General features: G+C 48.7%; 1 protein-coding gene across 3 annotated transcripts in view; it reads left to right on the top strand.

Annotated features, from left to right (window-relative positions):
- Positions 1 to 13,992, top strand: part of ASB18 (ankyrin repeat and SOCS box containing 18) — a 72,378-nt gene that overhangs the window by 19,639 nt on the left and 38,747 nt on the right. Inside the window, exons 2-3 of one of the 3 annotated variants that reach the window (XM_027537992.1) lie at positions 3,487 to 3,609; positions 7,214 to 7,481. In XM_027537992.1, the coding sequence (XP_027393793.1) occupies positions 3,487 to 3,609; positions 7,214 to 7,481 (391 nt within the window). Of the gene's footprint in view, positions 1 to 2,780; positions 3,610 to 7,213; positions 7,482 to 13,992 lie in introns of all 3 variants that reach the window. The other 2 variants (XM_027537990.1, XM_027537991.1) reach the window with 2 other exon arrangements.

The following is a 13,992-nucleotide window of genomic DNA, read 5'->3' as shown; positions in this document are numbered from 1 at the left end:
ATCCTGGATTATAGTTGCACATGAAAAGTCTTTCAGAAATGTATCTATTTACAAACTATCAGTCTGAGAATATAACAGGGCAAAATGGCTATGTTTAAAGAAATGAGATATCTGAAGAATTAATATCACTATTGAAATGAATAGAGCAACGACATAATTGGGAAATGAAAAGGGAAGAGTCAAAGATTTTATTTAGTGAACATTCTAGAAGGGAAATGGTCTTCAGTGATGCTGTGTACCATTCTCTGTATACTCTTGTCTCTTGTGTCCAAAGAAGCCTGTATGTTCCTTGCAAACACGATCTGTAACCTTTACCATTGCATTTTCCACAGTACCCAGCAGTGTTCTCAGTCACCCCCATTGCCTACACTGTCTGCCATCCACATGAGCTCTTCAGCCTTCAAGACACAGTCAACTCAACCTATATGCCTGCACAAAGCCAACACAGACGAGCAGACAGACAGCCACACCTCTCCTATCCAGCACCCTGCAGTCCCCTTCTACAGAGGAGATGTGGGTTTTACCGTTGGAAGAAGCTCTAGGCCTTGGGTCAGCCTGTGGAATACATTTATGCCTGAAAGTCAGGTCTATGATGAGGGTAAAACACATCTTTAGTAAGTCATACTGTTGTTTAGTTGCTAAGTCATGTCCAACTCTTTGTGACCCCAGGGACTGCAGCCTGCCAGACCCCTCTGTCCATGTCATACTAAGACATTCTTGCCTGGCCCAGGCAAGAATATTGTAGTAGGTTGCCATTTCTTTCTCCAGTGGATATTCCCTACCCAAGGATCAAATCTATGTCTCCTGCATTGTAGGTGGATTCTTTACCACAGAGCCATCAGGGAAGTCCCCTTATTAAATCACGAAAGTGTTAGTTGCTGAGTCATGTCCGACTCTTTGTGACCCTATGGACTGTAGCCCGCCAGGCTCCTCTGTCCATGGGATTCTCCAGGCAAGAATACTGTGGTGGGTTGCCATGCTCTCCTCCAGGGAATCTTCCCGACCCAAGGATCAAACCTGGGTCTTGTACATCACAGGCAGATTCTTTACTATCTGAGCCACCATAAGAGCATCCAGTTTCCCCTCCACCCTTTACTGCAAGTTCCACTAAGAAAAACCAAGGGTATTCTGCTGGGTCCCCCTTTTCATGGAAATCTTGATGAAAGGAGCACCCCAGGGAATATAGGACCAAAATAAAGGCCCAACACAGAGATCCTGCTCAGGCTTCAGAAGGGCTTAAAGAGAGTAGGGAAGGTCAGTGGGCTGCTCTGGGGAATGGAGGAGACTGAGAGAGAGGCACGTGGGGAAAGAGGGTGCTTAGGAAGCCCAGATGTGACTAAGGAGCTGCTGCCTCTTGAGCCCTGCCCCTGATGTCAGAGCTTTCTTCCTACTGTCTCCCTACTGGTTGCTTGTCTGCAGCACCACATAGTGATAGGTCCCTAGGCTACCGCTGGTACCAAGAGGATGGCGGCTACTGATATCTCCACTCCCTCCCCTGAGTGTCTGTGCCCAACTCTCCTGGGCACCAGCTCCACGGCTTCCCTTCCCAGGACCAGGCAGCGCCCTCCGACCCGCCTTCCTCCCTGCAGCCTCTGGGCGCGTGCTTTGTTACAGCTCAGCTTCAGGGAGCCCCACCGCACTGGCCCTTCCCAACTTTCCAGCAGGGGAAAACCAAGAACTGGAAAAATATGTGAGAACTGGGTTTTATCTATGCTATAAGAAAAAATAACCTCATTACTCTTTTTTTAAATTTTTTATTGAAGTATAGTTTATTTACAATGATTCAGAGTTACAGCAAAGAGATTCTGTTTTATTATATATATGTGTGTGTGTGTGTGTATATATATATATATTCTTTTTCAGATTCTTTTCCATTATAGGTTAATACAAGATATTGAATATAGTTTCCCGTGCTTACAGACTTATGTCTTATATGTAGTAGTGTGTATCTGTTAATCCCCAATTCCTACATGCATACATGCCAAGTCACTTAAGTTGTATCTGACTCTTTGCGACCCCATGAACTGTAGCCCGCCAGTCCCCTCTGTCCTTGGAATTCTCCAGGCAAGAATACTGGACTGGGTTGCCATGCCCTGCTCCAGGGGATCTTCCCGACCCAGGGATCAAACCCATGTCTTCTGTGACTCCTGCGTTGCAGGTGTATTCTTTACCGCTGAGCCATTAACCCCAAATTTGTAGTTTATTCTTAATTTATCCCTGTCCCTACTTTCACCTTTGGTAACCATAAGCTTGTTTTTTTGTCTGTGAGTCTACTTCTTTTTTTATAAATAAGTCAATTTGTATCATTTTTTTGGATTCCACATATAGGTGATATCATATTTCGCTTTCTGTGTTTGACCCACTTCACTTAGTATAATAATCTCTAGTTCCACCCATGTTGCAGCAAATGGCATTCATTCTTTTTATGGCTAATATTCTTATTATATACGTATGTGTGTGTGTATGTGTACACACATCATCTTCTTTATCCATTCCTCTGTTAATGAACATTTAGGTTGCTTCCACGTCTTGGCTATTGTATGTAAAGAGTGCTGTTATGAACACTGCAGTGCATGTATCTTTTTTAATTAAGAGCTTTCATCTTTTCTGAATAAATGCCCAGGAGTGGAATTGCTGTGTCATATGGTAACTCCATTTTTAAACCTTATTAATGTTTAGACAATAAAATAATCCCTGAACTAGTAGCCAGTAACTAGTACATTACTAATAAAGAGCTGTTACCATTCATTAAAAACAATTGTGGCCTCTCTCATCTTCAGCAAGGGATGCACATTTTGGGATCAGTTCTCAACAGCTGGAAGAAACCCCCAGGCCCCAGATGACGATGCCTTTGGGAATCCCTGGTCTGTCCTACTATGGGGCCTCCGCCCGGGACACTTGTGCAGAGCCTGGCCATTTTTAGTGTCTGTCTGGATCTCCCTGACACAGACTCGGGGCCAACACAGCCCTCGGAACATACATCCGCTCACCACTGGCCACAGCAGCTAAGGAAGAGGATGAAATGAAAGCAGCCATCCTATACAGCAGGAAAAAGAAGCCCGCCTGTTTCAGGCCGTCTGCCCGCGTGGTGTGGCAAACTGGTTGGGAGACACACAGATGGGCCTGGCTCTAGAGTTTACATGTACACAATCGCAAGGGGGTGGCCGAGCTCTTTGGCGTCTCAGTGGTCACATGATGCTGGTCATACCGAGTGACGGTTATCACATCAGAGCCCACAGGAGTTATAAATACACCACCACCCAGCCCCGGCTGGATGACAATTGAGTAATGACAATAGAAATAGCCCACACTCCAGAAGACCATCTTTCCCCTTCCTGGAGAGCCTTTCTGAGATCATCAGCATTGCGATGGACGGACAGCCAGAGCCAGTTAGAGGGAGACTTCAGATCTTTCAGAAGATGGAAAGAGAGCCTCAAGCAAGAGATGGGTCACCGGTTCTCGAGTACCACGCTGCCTTGGTCACAGGAGACCTGGAGCATCTGAAGCCCCTCATGGACAAGTTCTTCCAGGATGCTAATGTGGTGTTTGAGATCAAGAAGGACGAGATGGTGTGGCAGGTGAAATCCCCAGCCACGTTTGGACTGTCAGGTACCTTTGCTCTTTTAAAGTCCCGTTATTTTTAAGGAGCTACTAACACATGTCTGAACATATAGCTGCAGCATGTAGGCTGCTCACGACGGTGCTGCATTTAACAAGCTCGAGCCAAAGACATTGACAAGCCAAAATGCGTGGACGATTTTTCAGACGTAGTTTTAGGTGATCGGATATGAGCGATCACATTGGAAAAGCCAATCAGTGGGTGAGGAGTGCCCATGCGATGCTAGAAGTGGCCTCTTGTCTTTAAAAAGAGATCTGGTTTGGGTGTTGATCTGCCAGAGCCTGGATCTGGCAGCCAGGGGGTTGGGAGATAAAGCACACCTCTCCTTTGAGTATTCCTGGAGCGGGCCCTGGCAGGCAGCGCTGTGCATTTCCTCTCTGAATCTGTGAACTCCAGGGCTCCAGGGCAGAAGCGGGCACAGAGCCAGCACTGGGCAGGGCGAGCCCTCAGGAGACACTCCTCCTGGATCCCAGGGCAGCCCGGGAAGAGGGAGGAGAGGGGAGAAACCAGAGGTCCTTAGGTCGTATATGCCTGCATTCTTGTTGCCTGGACACTGTCGCTACGTGCCGGGCAGGCAAACATGCTCCCAAGTAAAGAGAAGCCCCCTTGCCCCCATCTGGGATGCATGGACTAGCTGACCACCAGGCTGCGGTGAGGCGGCTGGAGCTCTGCACTGGGCACCCTTCCACCCTTGCCTCCCAGTGCTACCTGTTTACCGAGAGGGTTCACATGATGCAATAATGAGGACGCAAGGCTCTGTGATCAGCAAGCCAAGGGCCAGGGCCCGGTGCTCCTGACTCGTGAGCTCTGGCAGACCAAGAATGAGGAAGGGTGGTTTCCAGAGCACTGACACAGTCTGCCTACATGTCACATGGGGAGAAGGGAATAAACCCAGGCCCTGCCAAAGGGCTAAGCAGCTCAGAGCAGCCAGCGAGGCGGCAGGGGCTGCGGGGAAGCGAGCACAGGTCGTCTGGGCCGAAATCCCTCCCAGCCAAAGGCACTGCAGTGCCTTTCCAGGTCTCCTCTCCCTCACCTGTCCCAGACGGGGAGTGCATCTTCCTCCACAGGGCTGTGGGACGATCCAATCAAGAATGCCAACTGCCTGAATGTCTAATTAATGTATTTTTTAATCACATGCCTCACAGCCCTGGACACACTCGCAACATGCTGAAATGATGTAATTTCAAATAGATATTAATGTCAGCTCGTGGTCTGAATCAAAGTTTCCTTCCTCTTTACCACCTTAATCTTTCCACCCCTAAGAGTGCTGTTTTTCTGTGGCACAACTGTACGACAGGAAATCAGAGCACCCTGGCAGGGAAGGGATGTTGAGTTATTACCGAGCAAAGGGCAGCCCTGAGCGTTGGTGCTGGCCTGTGGCCTCAGCGCGAGCTGGGAAGACAGGATGGATGCTGCTGGCCTCCATGCTCTTTCAGCTCAGCCGCTTGACTGCTCCACGCTGGTCCAGTAGCAGAGATGACCCAGCCCAGGCTGAGAACAGGGGCCCCCATGCTTCCTGCAGCCAATTCAGCACCTCGTGAAGGGAGCCATGGGGAAGGGAAGACACAGGTTCACGGTGGCCAGCCCCTGGGTGCCACACCCATGATAGAATGCTGGCCCCCTGGAGCTTGCGGTCCCAGGAAACCATTCCCACAGAGGATGATGCTAAGGGGTAGCTCAGATGGTAAACAATCTGCCTGCAATGCAGAAGGCCCAGGTTCTATCCCTGGGTGTGGAAGATCCCCTGGAGAAGGAAATGGCAACCCACTCCAGTACTCTTGCCTAGAGAATCCCGTGGACAGAGGAGCCTGGTGGGCTACAGTCCATGGGTCCCAAAGAATCAGACACGACTGAGAGTCTAACACTTTCACGCACACATTTTTCACACACCACAGGGAGAGAAGCCTGCAGGGACCTGGAGAAGGGGGCTGGCCCTAAGCTACGGCAGAGCTAAATGGCCCTCCACTGCCTCTTCCTGTGAGTCCAGAGGAAGACTTTGGCATCTTGGCTGGGTGAACAGAGCTGCTGATGGTGGGTAGAGTAGAGCTGGGAACTTAGCATGCCCTAGAAAACGGAGTACCTGCTTCCTGGCCCCTCAGTACGTAAACTTCCCATCTAGGGAAAATGAGTAGAATCAAGAAGGAGGAGCTGGGCCCTACAAGAATGTATTCTCGCCTGGAGAATTCCATGGACAGAGGAGCCTGGCAGCCTACAGTCCATGGGGTCGCAGAGAGTTGGATGCGAATGTAGGTCACTGTTATCATCAAGGGCCAGATCAATGCCTCCATCAAATCAGACCCAGTGAAGACAGGGGTCCATGTAGGACCACATCCCCGGGGCCTCCAGCCACCATCACCCACCACCAGGATGACAGGCCCCTCTTCTCCCAGCAGTGCACAACCTCCAGGCTGGGCCCTGGGGACCCGGGGTCAGGCTAGAACCCTGCGCTACATTGAGGTAGGTAATTATGAGTGGTCTTTCAAAACCGCTCAGCATGGGTCCCATGAAGGAGGTGGCCTGTGAAAAGGGTCTCCTCCACAGCTCATTACAGACACGGTATCGATTCTTCCATCATTATCAGAAGGCATCCCTGCCATGTGAAATCCTGTCCCTTGAAGTGTATTCACCAGGGACAGCTCTCCCCATTTCCAGGAGCGCTCGTGGCCGCTAACAACCTTCCATGGGCCTTTTGAAAGCCCAAAGTTTTCAGAGAAGTGAAATGTATAGCTCCTGCTCCATTCATCCTTCAAGAAAGAGCAACCTTACACACACACAGACACACATATGCGTGCACACACAAAACCCTAAAAAGCGCAAAGAAACAAACCAGGATTGTGCTCAATGCAGACCAGCACATCAAAGGGTGCTTCTGAAAACCGGCCACTTCCAAGACAACTAAACTTTCCGAGTCCTTTTCTTGAGCAGCCTTGGTGATGTGGGTCAGTTTGTTTTGCCTGTTGTTTTCTCCTCTTAATGATAAAGGGGGTAAAATCAGGGACTCAAAAAGAGAGGGCTTGGATTCCAGAAAAATCCACAGCTCACTTTCCGCCCGCCGGCTGCCCTAATTCAGAGCCTTGAAAGTGTGAATTCCACCTTAAATGCTCCTGCTTGTTCAGCTTTTAACTCCTCACATCTTACCTGAGTCCCCAGTCACCCTCATATTTGGCAAAACCCTCTTGCTTCTCAGTAACACCCCTCTGCCCGCCGCCGCCCCAATCTCTCGGTCTCGGTTTCAGCCTCTCCTTTCTGTTGCTTCTCTCCCCCAGGTCTCCATCTCTGCCCTCTCCAGGACGCTCTCTGTCCTGTTTCGCCCTCTCTTTCCCCCCTCACACTGCCTTCCCTCGCTGTCTCTCTACTCCTCTCTGTCAGCGTTCTTTAACCTCTACCCCCAGACCTCCCTCCATCCCTTGTCTGTGGTCCAGTCGGATCTCACCCGTTTCTCTGTCCATAAGGCCAGAGCATCTTCGAGTAGCTTCCCACATGCCCACCTGGCCCCTTCTCCTAACAGATGGTTTCCCCCATTTCAGTCTTAACGGACACCGTCCCCCCACGAGCGCCCCCCTCTCACCTTCCCTCTCCCCACCCGCTCCCCAGGCCTCTGGACCCTGGAGTACAAGCGCGAGCTCACCACGCCCCTGTGCATCGCCGCGGCCCAGGGCCACACGGCCTGCGTGCGCCACCTGCTCGGCCGCGGCGCCGACCCCGACGCCAGCCCGGGCGGCCGCGGCGCCCTGCACGAGGCCTGCCTGGGGAGCCACACGGCCTGCGCCCGGCTGCTACTGCAGCACCGCGCCGACCCCGACCTGCTCAGCGCCGAGGGCCTGGCGCCCCTGCACCTCTGCCGCACGGCCGCCTCGCTCGGGTAAGGACCCAGGGCCCCGACCCCAACCCCAACCCCGACCCCCGCCCCCGCCCCCGGACGCCTTGCCCTGCACAGCCTGGATGAGAGCCCCAGGCCCGCCCCCTGTTGGGCCCACCCACGGGCCCCATGGCCCCGCCCCCAGACCCGGGCCCCGCCCACCGACACCGACACCCCCCCCCGACCCCGCCCCCGGACGCCCTGCCCTGCACGGCCCCGCTAAGCGCCCCCAGGCCCCGCCCCGTAGGCCCCGCCCCCAGATCCGGGTCCCGCCCACCGCCAGCCCCGTCCCAGAGCCCGGAGCCCGCGGCCAGCGCCACGATCCCCGCCGTCCGTCTCGGCCCCTCGGCGGCCACCAGGCCCGCTCCGCCCGCGCCCCCCGCCCAGCCTCGGGCCCCAGCCCGGGCCGCGCCGCTTTAATTAGTGCTTGATTGCGAGCGCGGGGGGGGCGGCGCCACACGGAGGTAATGAGCCGGTGATCACCGGCCCGCAGACGCCCGCGCTGGAGAATGCTAAAAGGCCACTGGCGGGGTTGGAGCCTGAAAAATTAGGGTTTTTAATGATAATTTTATGCAGAATAATTGTCACAGTGTGACATAAATGGTTAGCTCCTCGGGCGGGGCTTCGGAGCCCCGCAAGCCAGTCGAGCTGTGCCCACATATTCTAGGACCACCCCCACCCCGACCCCAGGCCCAGGTGCCCGGCTTCTAGAAATTCTGCCGGTTCCGGGTCCAGCCCCGCGGCTGTCCTTGCGGAGGTCTGTCCACTTGGGATCCAGTAGGTCCTGGGAGACGCGGCGGGGGCCCCATGTCATCGCATGGGCCTTTTCTTCCCAGGTTCCCAGCTTGCCTTGTGTCCATCTTGACGTTTCTTTTAGTCAAAATGTTCTAGTCCCTGTTCTTGGGTTTCAGTTTTCATGGCCTTCTGTCTCTATGCTGCTGCTGCTGCTGCTAAGTCGCTTCAGTCGTGTCCGACTCTGTGCGACCCCATAGACGGCAGCCCACCAGGCTCCCCTGTCCCTGGGATTCTCCAGGCAAGAATACTGCAGTGGGTTGCCATTTCTGTGTCTATGGTGAGGATTAAATAAAAGCATCATGTTAAGTGCAGGCAGGCAGGACTTCTGGGCTCTCAGGGATCAAGATGGGGGCACCACCTACCAATGTCACCTGTGTTCAGAGCAGGGACTCAGGAAGCCACGTGGACCACCAGGATGCTTGAAAGTGACTGAAGGACGGTGACTGAAAACAATATAATATCTAAAAGCAGCATTGCTGCTGCTGCTGCTAGGTCACTTCAGTCGTGTCCGACTCTGTGCGACCCCATAGACGGCAGCCCACCAGGCTCCCCCGTCCCTGGGATTCTCCAGGCAAGAGTACTGGAGTGGGGTGCCATTGCCTTCTCCAAAAAGCAGCATTACTGAGCTGTAATTGCATGTAGTAAGGTGCACATGCTTAAAGTATGCAATCTGATAAATTTGGACACAGGAAAGCAGGTGAAACCATCCCTATAAGCAAGACTGTGAACCCAGCCATCACCAGCAAAATGTTCCCTTGTCCCACTGGAACCTCTCCCTCCCCCTTCTCCAATTTCCCACTGACCTGTTTTTTTTGTCACTGTAGTTTAGTCTGAATTTGCTGGAATTCTGTGTAAATGGAATGTAGTCTCTTTTGCCTGACATCTTTCATGCAAAAATATTACTTTCAGATTTTTTTTCTTGAATCATTTATTTTTTATTTTTATATTGGAGTATAGTTTGATCAACAATGTTGTCTTAGTCTCAGGTGTACAGTGAAGTGATTCAGTTATACAAGTGTTTTTCTGTGGTTCAGTCACCAAGTTGTGTTGGACTCTTTGGGACCCGATGAGTAAGTAGATATATAGATCTATTATTTTTCAAATTCTTTTCCCATTTAAGTTAGAGCAGAGTTCCCTGTGCTGTACACTAGGTCCTTGTTGGTCTATTATAAATATATCTGTGTACATGTCAATCCCCATACTTTTGATATTTATTATACTGTTTTGTATATCCATAATTCACTCCTTTTCATTGGTGAATGGTATTCCTTGGTACAGAATAACGCAACGTGTCTATCCACTCATATGTTAAAAGACACTTGATCATTTCCGACTTGAGGCTATTGCAAGTAAAGCTGCTGTGAACATTCATGTACCAGCCTTTGTCTGAGTTTATGCTTTCATTCCTCCTGGATAAATACCTAGGCATAGCTGTGTCACATGATATGATTAGCAAATGACCAAGCTGCGTTCCAGTTGGAACTACCATTTTACATTCCCACCAGTTATGTATGATTGTTCCTGCTGCTTCCCATCCTCACTGACACTTGGTACAGTCACTGTTTAGCTGTTAGACATTCTATAGGGATTTAGAACTATTCCACTGCAGTTTTGATTTGCATCTTCCTAATAACAAGTGATGTTGGGCATCTTCTCATGTACTTATTTAGCATACATTTATTTTCTTTGGTGAAGTGCTTGTTCATATCTTGTGCCTTTTAAAAATACTGGGGTGTTTGTTTTTTCCTTAAATTTTGAGATTTCTTTATATTTTCTGGGTAAAAGTCCCTTATCAGGTATGTGGTTAATAAATATTATCTTCCAGTCTCTGGGTTATAGTTTCTTTCCTTAAAAGTGTCTTTTCTTACTTTTGGTGGAATCTAACTGGTGGTTCAGATGGTGAAGAATCTGCCTGCAATGCAAGAGACCCAGGTTCGAGTCCCGGGTTGGGAAGATCCCCTGGAGAAGGGAAGGGCAACCCACTCCAGTATTCTTGCCTGGAAAATTCCATAGACAGAGGAGCCTGGAGATTACAGTTACAGTCCATGGGATTGCAAAGAGTCAGATACGACTGAGTGATTAACCCTTACAACTGATCAATTTTTTAATTTTAGGAATCATGTTGGGTTATTTTCTGTAAAATAAAACAACTTTGCCCAACCATGACCACAACATTTCCTCCTATGTTTCCCTCTAAAAATTTTAATAACTTTATATGTTACATTTAAGTCTATGACCCATTTTGAGTTAGTGTCTGAATATGGTGTGAGGTAGGAATTGAGGCTTTCTTTTTTTCCTCTGCCTGTGGTTATGCAACAGTTCCAGCACTATTTGTCAAGGAGCCTCTTCTTTCTCCACGGGTTTGCCTTTGCACTTTAGTTGAAAGTCAACTTAAGGACATAGGCTGTTGCTGCTGCTGCTGCTGCTGCTGCTAAGTCGCTTCAGTCGTGTCCGACTCTGTGCGACCCCTAGACGGCAGCCCACCAGGCTCCCCCATCCCTGGAATTCTCCAGGCAAGAACACTGGAGTGGGTTGCCATTTCCTTCTCCAATGCGTGAAAGTGAAGTCGCTCAGTCATGTCGGACCCTTAGGACCCCTTGGACTGCAGCCCACCAGGCTCCTCCGTCCTTGGGGTTTTCCAGGCAAGAGCACTGGAGTGGGTGCCATCGCCGTCTCCATAAGGACGTACGTATGGGTTTATTTCTGGCTCTCTTGTCACGTACACATAAGACAGGGCAAGGCCTGACTGATTCAGTAAAGACCCAAGGAGCCCTTCCTAGATTCAGAGACTTTTAACACTTACATACACAGTGAGAAGAAAAACAGCCAAAGGTTCCAATTCTGCATGGTCCTGCCCTACACACCACAAAAGACAACACCCATACAGAAGGAGATACATTATGGCAGTGTGACTTGCAGGATACCTGTTGTAGCACACCTGAATCTAGATGTCAGGTGAGCAGCTTTATAGTCCACAGCTCTACTCTGAGGGGGGCAGGCAGGAAGTCCCAAACCGCACCAGAACCCAGGAAGTGGTAAGAAACAGCTCAGGACAGCCTCCCAGGGGACACAGGGAGGCGAGTGGACAAGGGTCTTATAGCAGCCCCTTAACAAGTTCTGGAGGATCGCAGGGTGCTCTGCCAAGACTTAGGCCAGCAGTGGTTCAAACTTTTGTTTGTGTGGCCAGTGTGGGTACACGCAAGGCCACCAGGGCGCCCTTGCAGAGCCGTTGCTCTATGCCTCTGTTCTGTTATTCCTTGCTCTATTGGTCTTTTTTGACACCAGTACCACCTTGTACTGAATGCTGTAGCTCCGTAAGAAATCTTGAAGTCAGGTCGCATAAATTCTCCAGCATCATTCAAAGTTGTTTTGGCTTTTCTAGCCTCTTCACATTTCCACATAAATTTTAAAATCAGTTTATCAGTTTCTACAAAAAAGAAAAAAAAGCCTGCTGTGTCTTGACTGAGGTTGATGTGAATCTATAGATCAACCTGGGGAGACTTGACATAAAAATATTGAATCTTTCAACCCATGAACACAATAAATCTCTCCATTTATTTAGCTCCTAGTTTCTTTTAACTTCATTTGATAGTTTTTAGTGTACAATGCTTGCATACATTTTTCAGATTTATCCCTAAGTTTTTAATTTCTGATGCTTTTGTAAGTGGTATTTTTATTTAAATTTCTGTGGTGGTAGCTACTATATAAATTAATAAGAATTTATTTTGTGTATTAATTTGCAACCTGCAACCTTGCTAAGCTTAGTATTTGTTCTAGTTGCCTATCATAAATTCCAAAAGATTTCTATGACAATCATGTCATCTTCAAATAAACAGTTTTACTTCCTTTCCAGTCTGGATGCCTTGTTCTTGCTTTATTGCACTAGATAGAACCTCCAGTTCTCTGTTGAATAGAAGCAGTGAGCGAAAACAACTTTCCTTATTTCTAATCTTAGAGGGCTTAAATCTTTCACCATTGGGTATGATATTGGATGTAGGTATTTTGTAGATGGTTTTTTTTCAGATTGAGAGAATGCCCTTCTATCCCTGGTTTGCGGAGAGTTTTTTCTATGAATGGATGTTGGATTTTCTCAGATGCCTTCTCTGCATATATTGAGTTGTTCCCGAGGCTTCCCAGCTGGCACTAGTGGTAAAGAACCTCCCTGCCAATGCAGGATATGTAAGAGATCCCCCGGAGAAGGCAATGGCAACCCACTCCAGTATTCTTGCTGGGAAATCCCATGGACAGAGGAAATCCCATGGACATAGGAGTTGATCCTGTGTGTGTATTTTTAGTCTGTTAATATAATTATTTACACTGGTTGACTTTCAGATGTTAAACCAACCTTGCATTCTTCAGACCACAATTTATAAATTCCTGGGTTTGATTTGCTGGAATTCTTAAAACATCTGTATCTATGTTTGTGAGAGGTATTGATCTGCAGTTTTTTCTTGTAATGTTTTTGTCTGGTTTTGATATCTGAGTTAATGCTAGCCTCAAAAATGAGCTGAGAAGTTCTTGTGTAAAATTAATTTTATTTCTTCCTTAAGTGTGTGGTAGAAATCATCAGTAAAGCTGTCTTGGCCTGGAGTTTTGTTTTTGAGCAGATTTTCAGCTATGAATTCAATTTCTTTAATGGCTATAGTGGCGTTCAGGTTATTTCTTTCCTGAGTGAGCTTTGATAGCTTGTATCTTTCAAGAGATTTACCTCTTTCATCTAAGTTGTTAAATGTATCGTCATAAAGTTGTTTTCTATTATCCTTTTAATAGCTGCAGAATCTGTAGTCACCACTTTCATTCACAATAATGGAATTTGTGGTTTTTATTCTTTCTCCCCTGATCAGTCTATTTTGGGTTTTACTAATTTTTTTTTATTTTACTGTTTTATTTTTCATTGATTTCTGATATGATCCTCATTTCCTCTTTCCTTTGCTTACATTGAATTTCATTTGCTCTTGTCTTTCTGATTTGTAAGATGGCAGCTAATGTCTTTGATTTGATGGGTTTTTATTTTCTAATATGACTTCCCAGTGGCTCAGTTGATAAAGAATCTGTCTGTGATGCAGGAGACCTGGGTTCAATCCCTGGGTGGGGAACATCCCCTGGAGAAGGAAATGGCAGCCCACTCCAGTGTTCTTGCTGGGAAATCCAATGGGCAGAGGAGTCTGATGGGCCACAGTCCATGGTATTTCAGTGTTACACATGTACCCACTATGCACTACTTTAGCTGAATCCCACATGCTTTACAGAGAAGGCAATGGCACACCACTCCAGTACTCTTGCCTGGAAAATCCCATGGATGGAGGAGCCTGGTAGGCTGCAGTCCATGGGGTCGCTAGGAGTCGGACACGACTGAACGACTTCACTTTCACTTTTCGCTTTCATGCACTGGAGAAGGAAATGGCAGCCCACTCCAGTGTTCTTGCCTGGAGAATCCCAGGGATGGGGGAGCCTGGTGGGCTGCCGTCTATGGGGTCGCACAGAGTCGGACACGACTGAAGCGACTCAGCAGCAGCAGCAGCACAGTATACTCTTTTCCATTTGCAATAGTAATCTATTGCTGATAACAGATTACGACAAACTAGAGACTTACTACAGCACACATTTATTGTTTCACAGTCTCTATGGGTAGAGTTTGGGCATGGCTTCACTGAGCCCTCAACTGCAGAAGCTCTCACAAGACTGCAATCAAGGTGTCAACAAGGGTTAGGGTCTCACT

Source organism: Bos indicus x Bos taurus, chromosome 3 (assembly GCF_003369695.1).
Source record: "Bos indicus x Bos taurus breed Angus x Brahman F1 hybrid chromosome 3, Bos_hybrid_MaternalHap_v2.0, whole genome shotgun sequence".
Lineage (NCBI taxonomy): Eukaryota > Metazoa > Chordata > Mammalia > Artiodactyla > Bovidae > Bos > Bos indicus x Bos taurus.
Note: the sequence above shows the minus strand (reverse complement) of the source record. Positions and strands in the feature narration are given on the sequence as shown.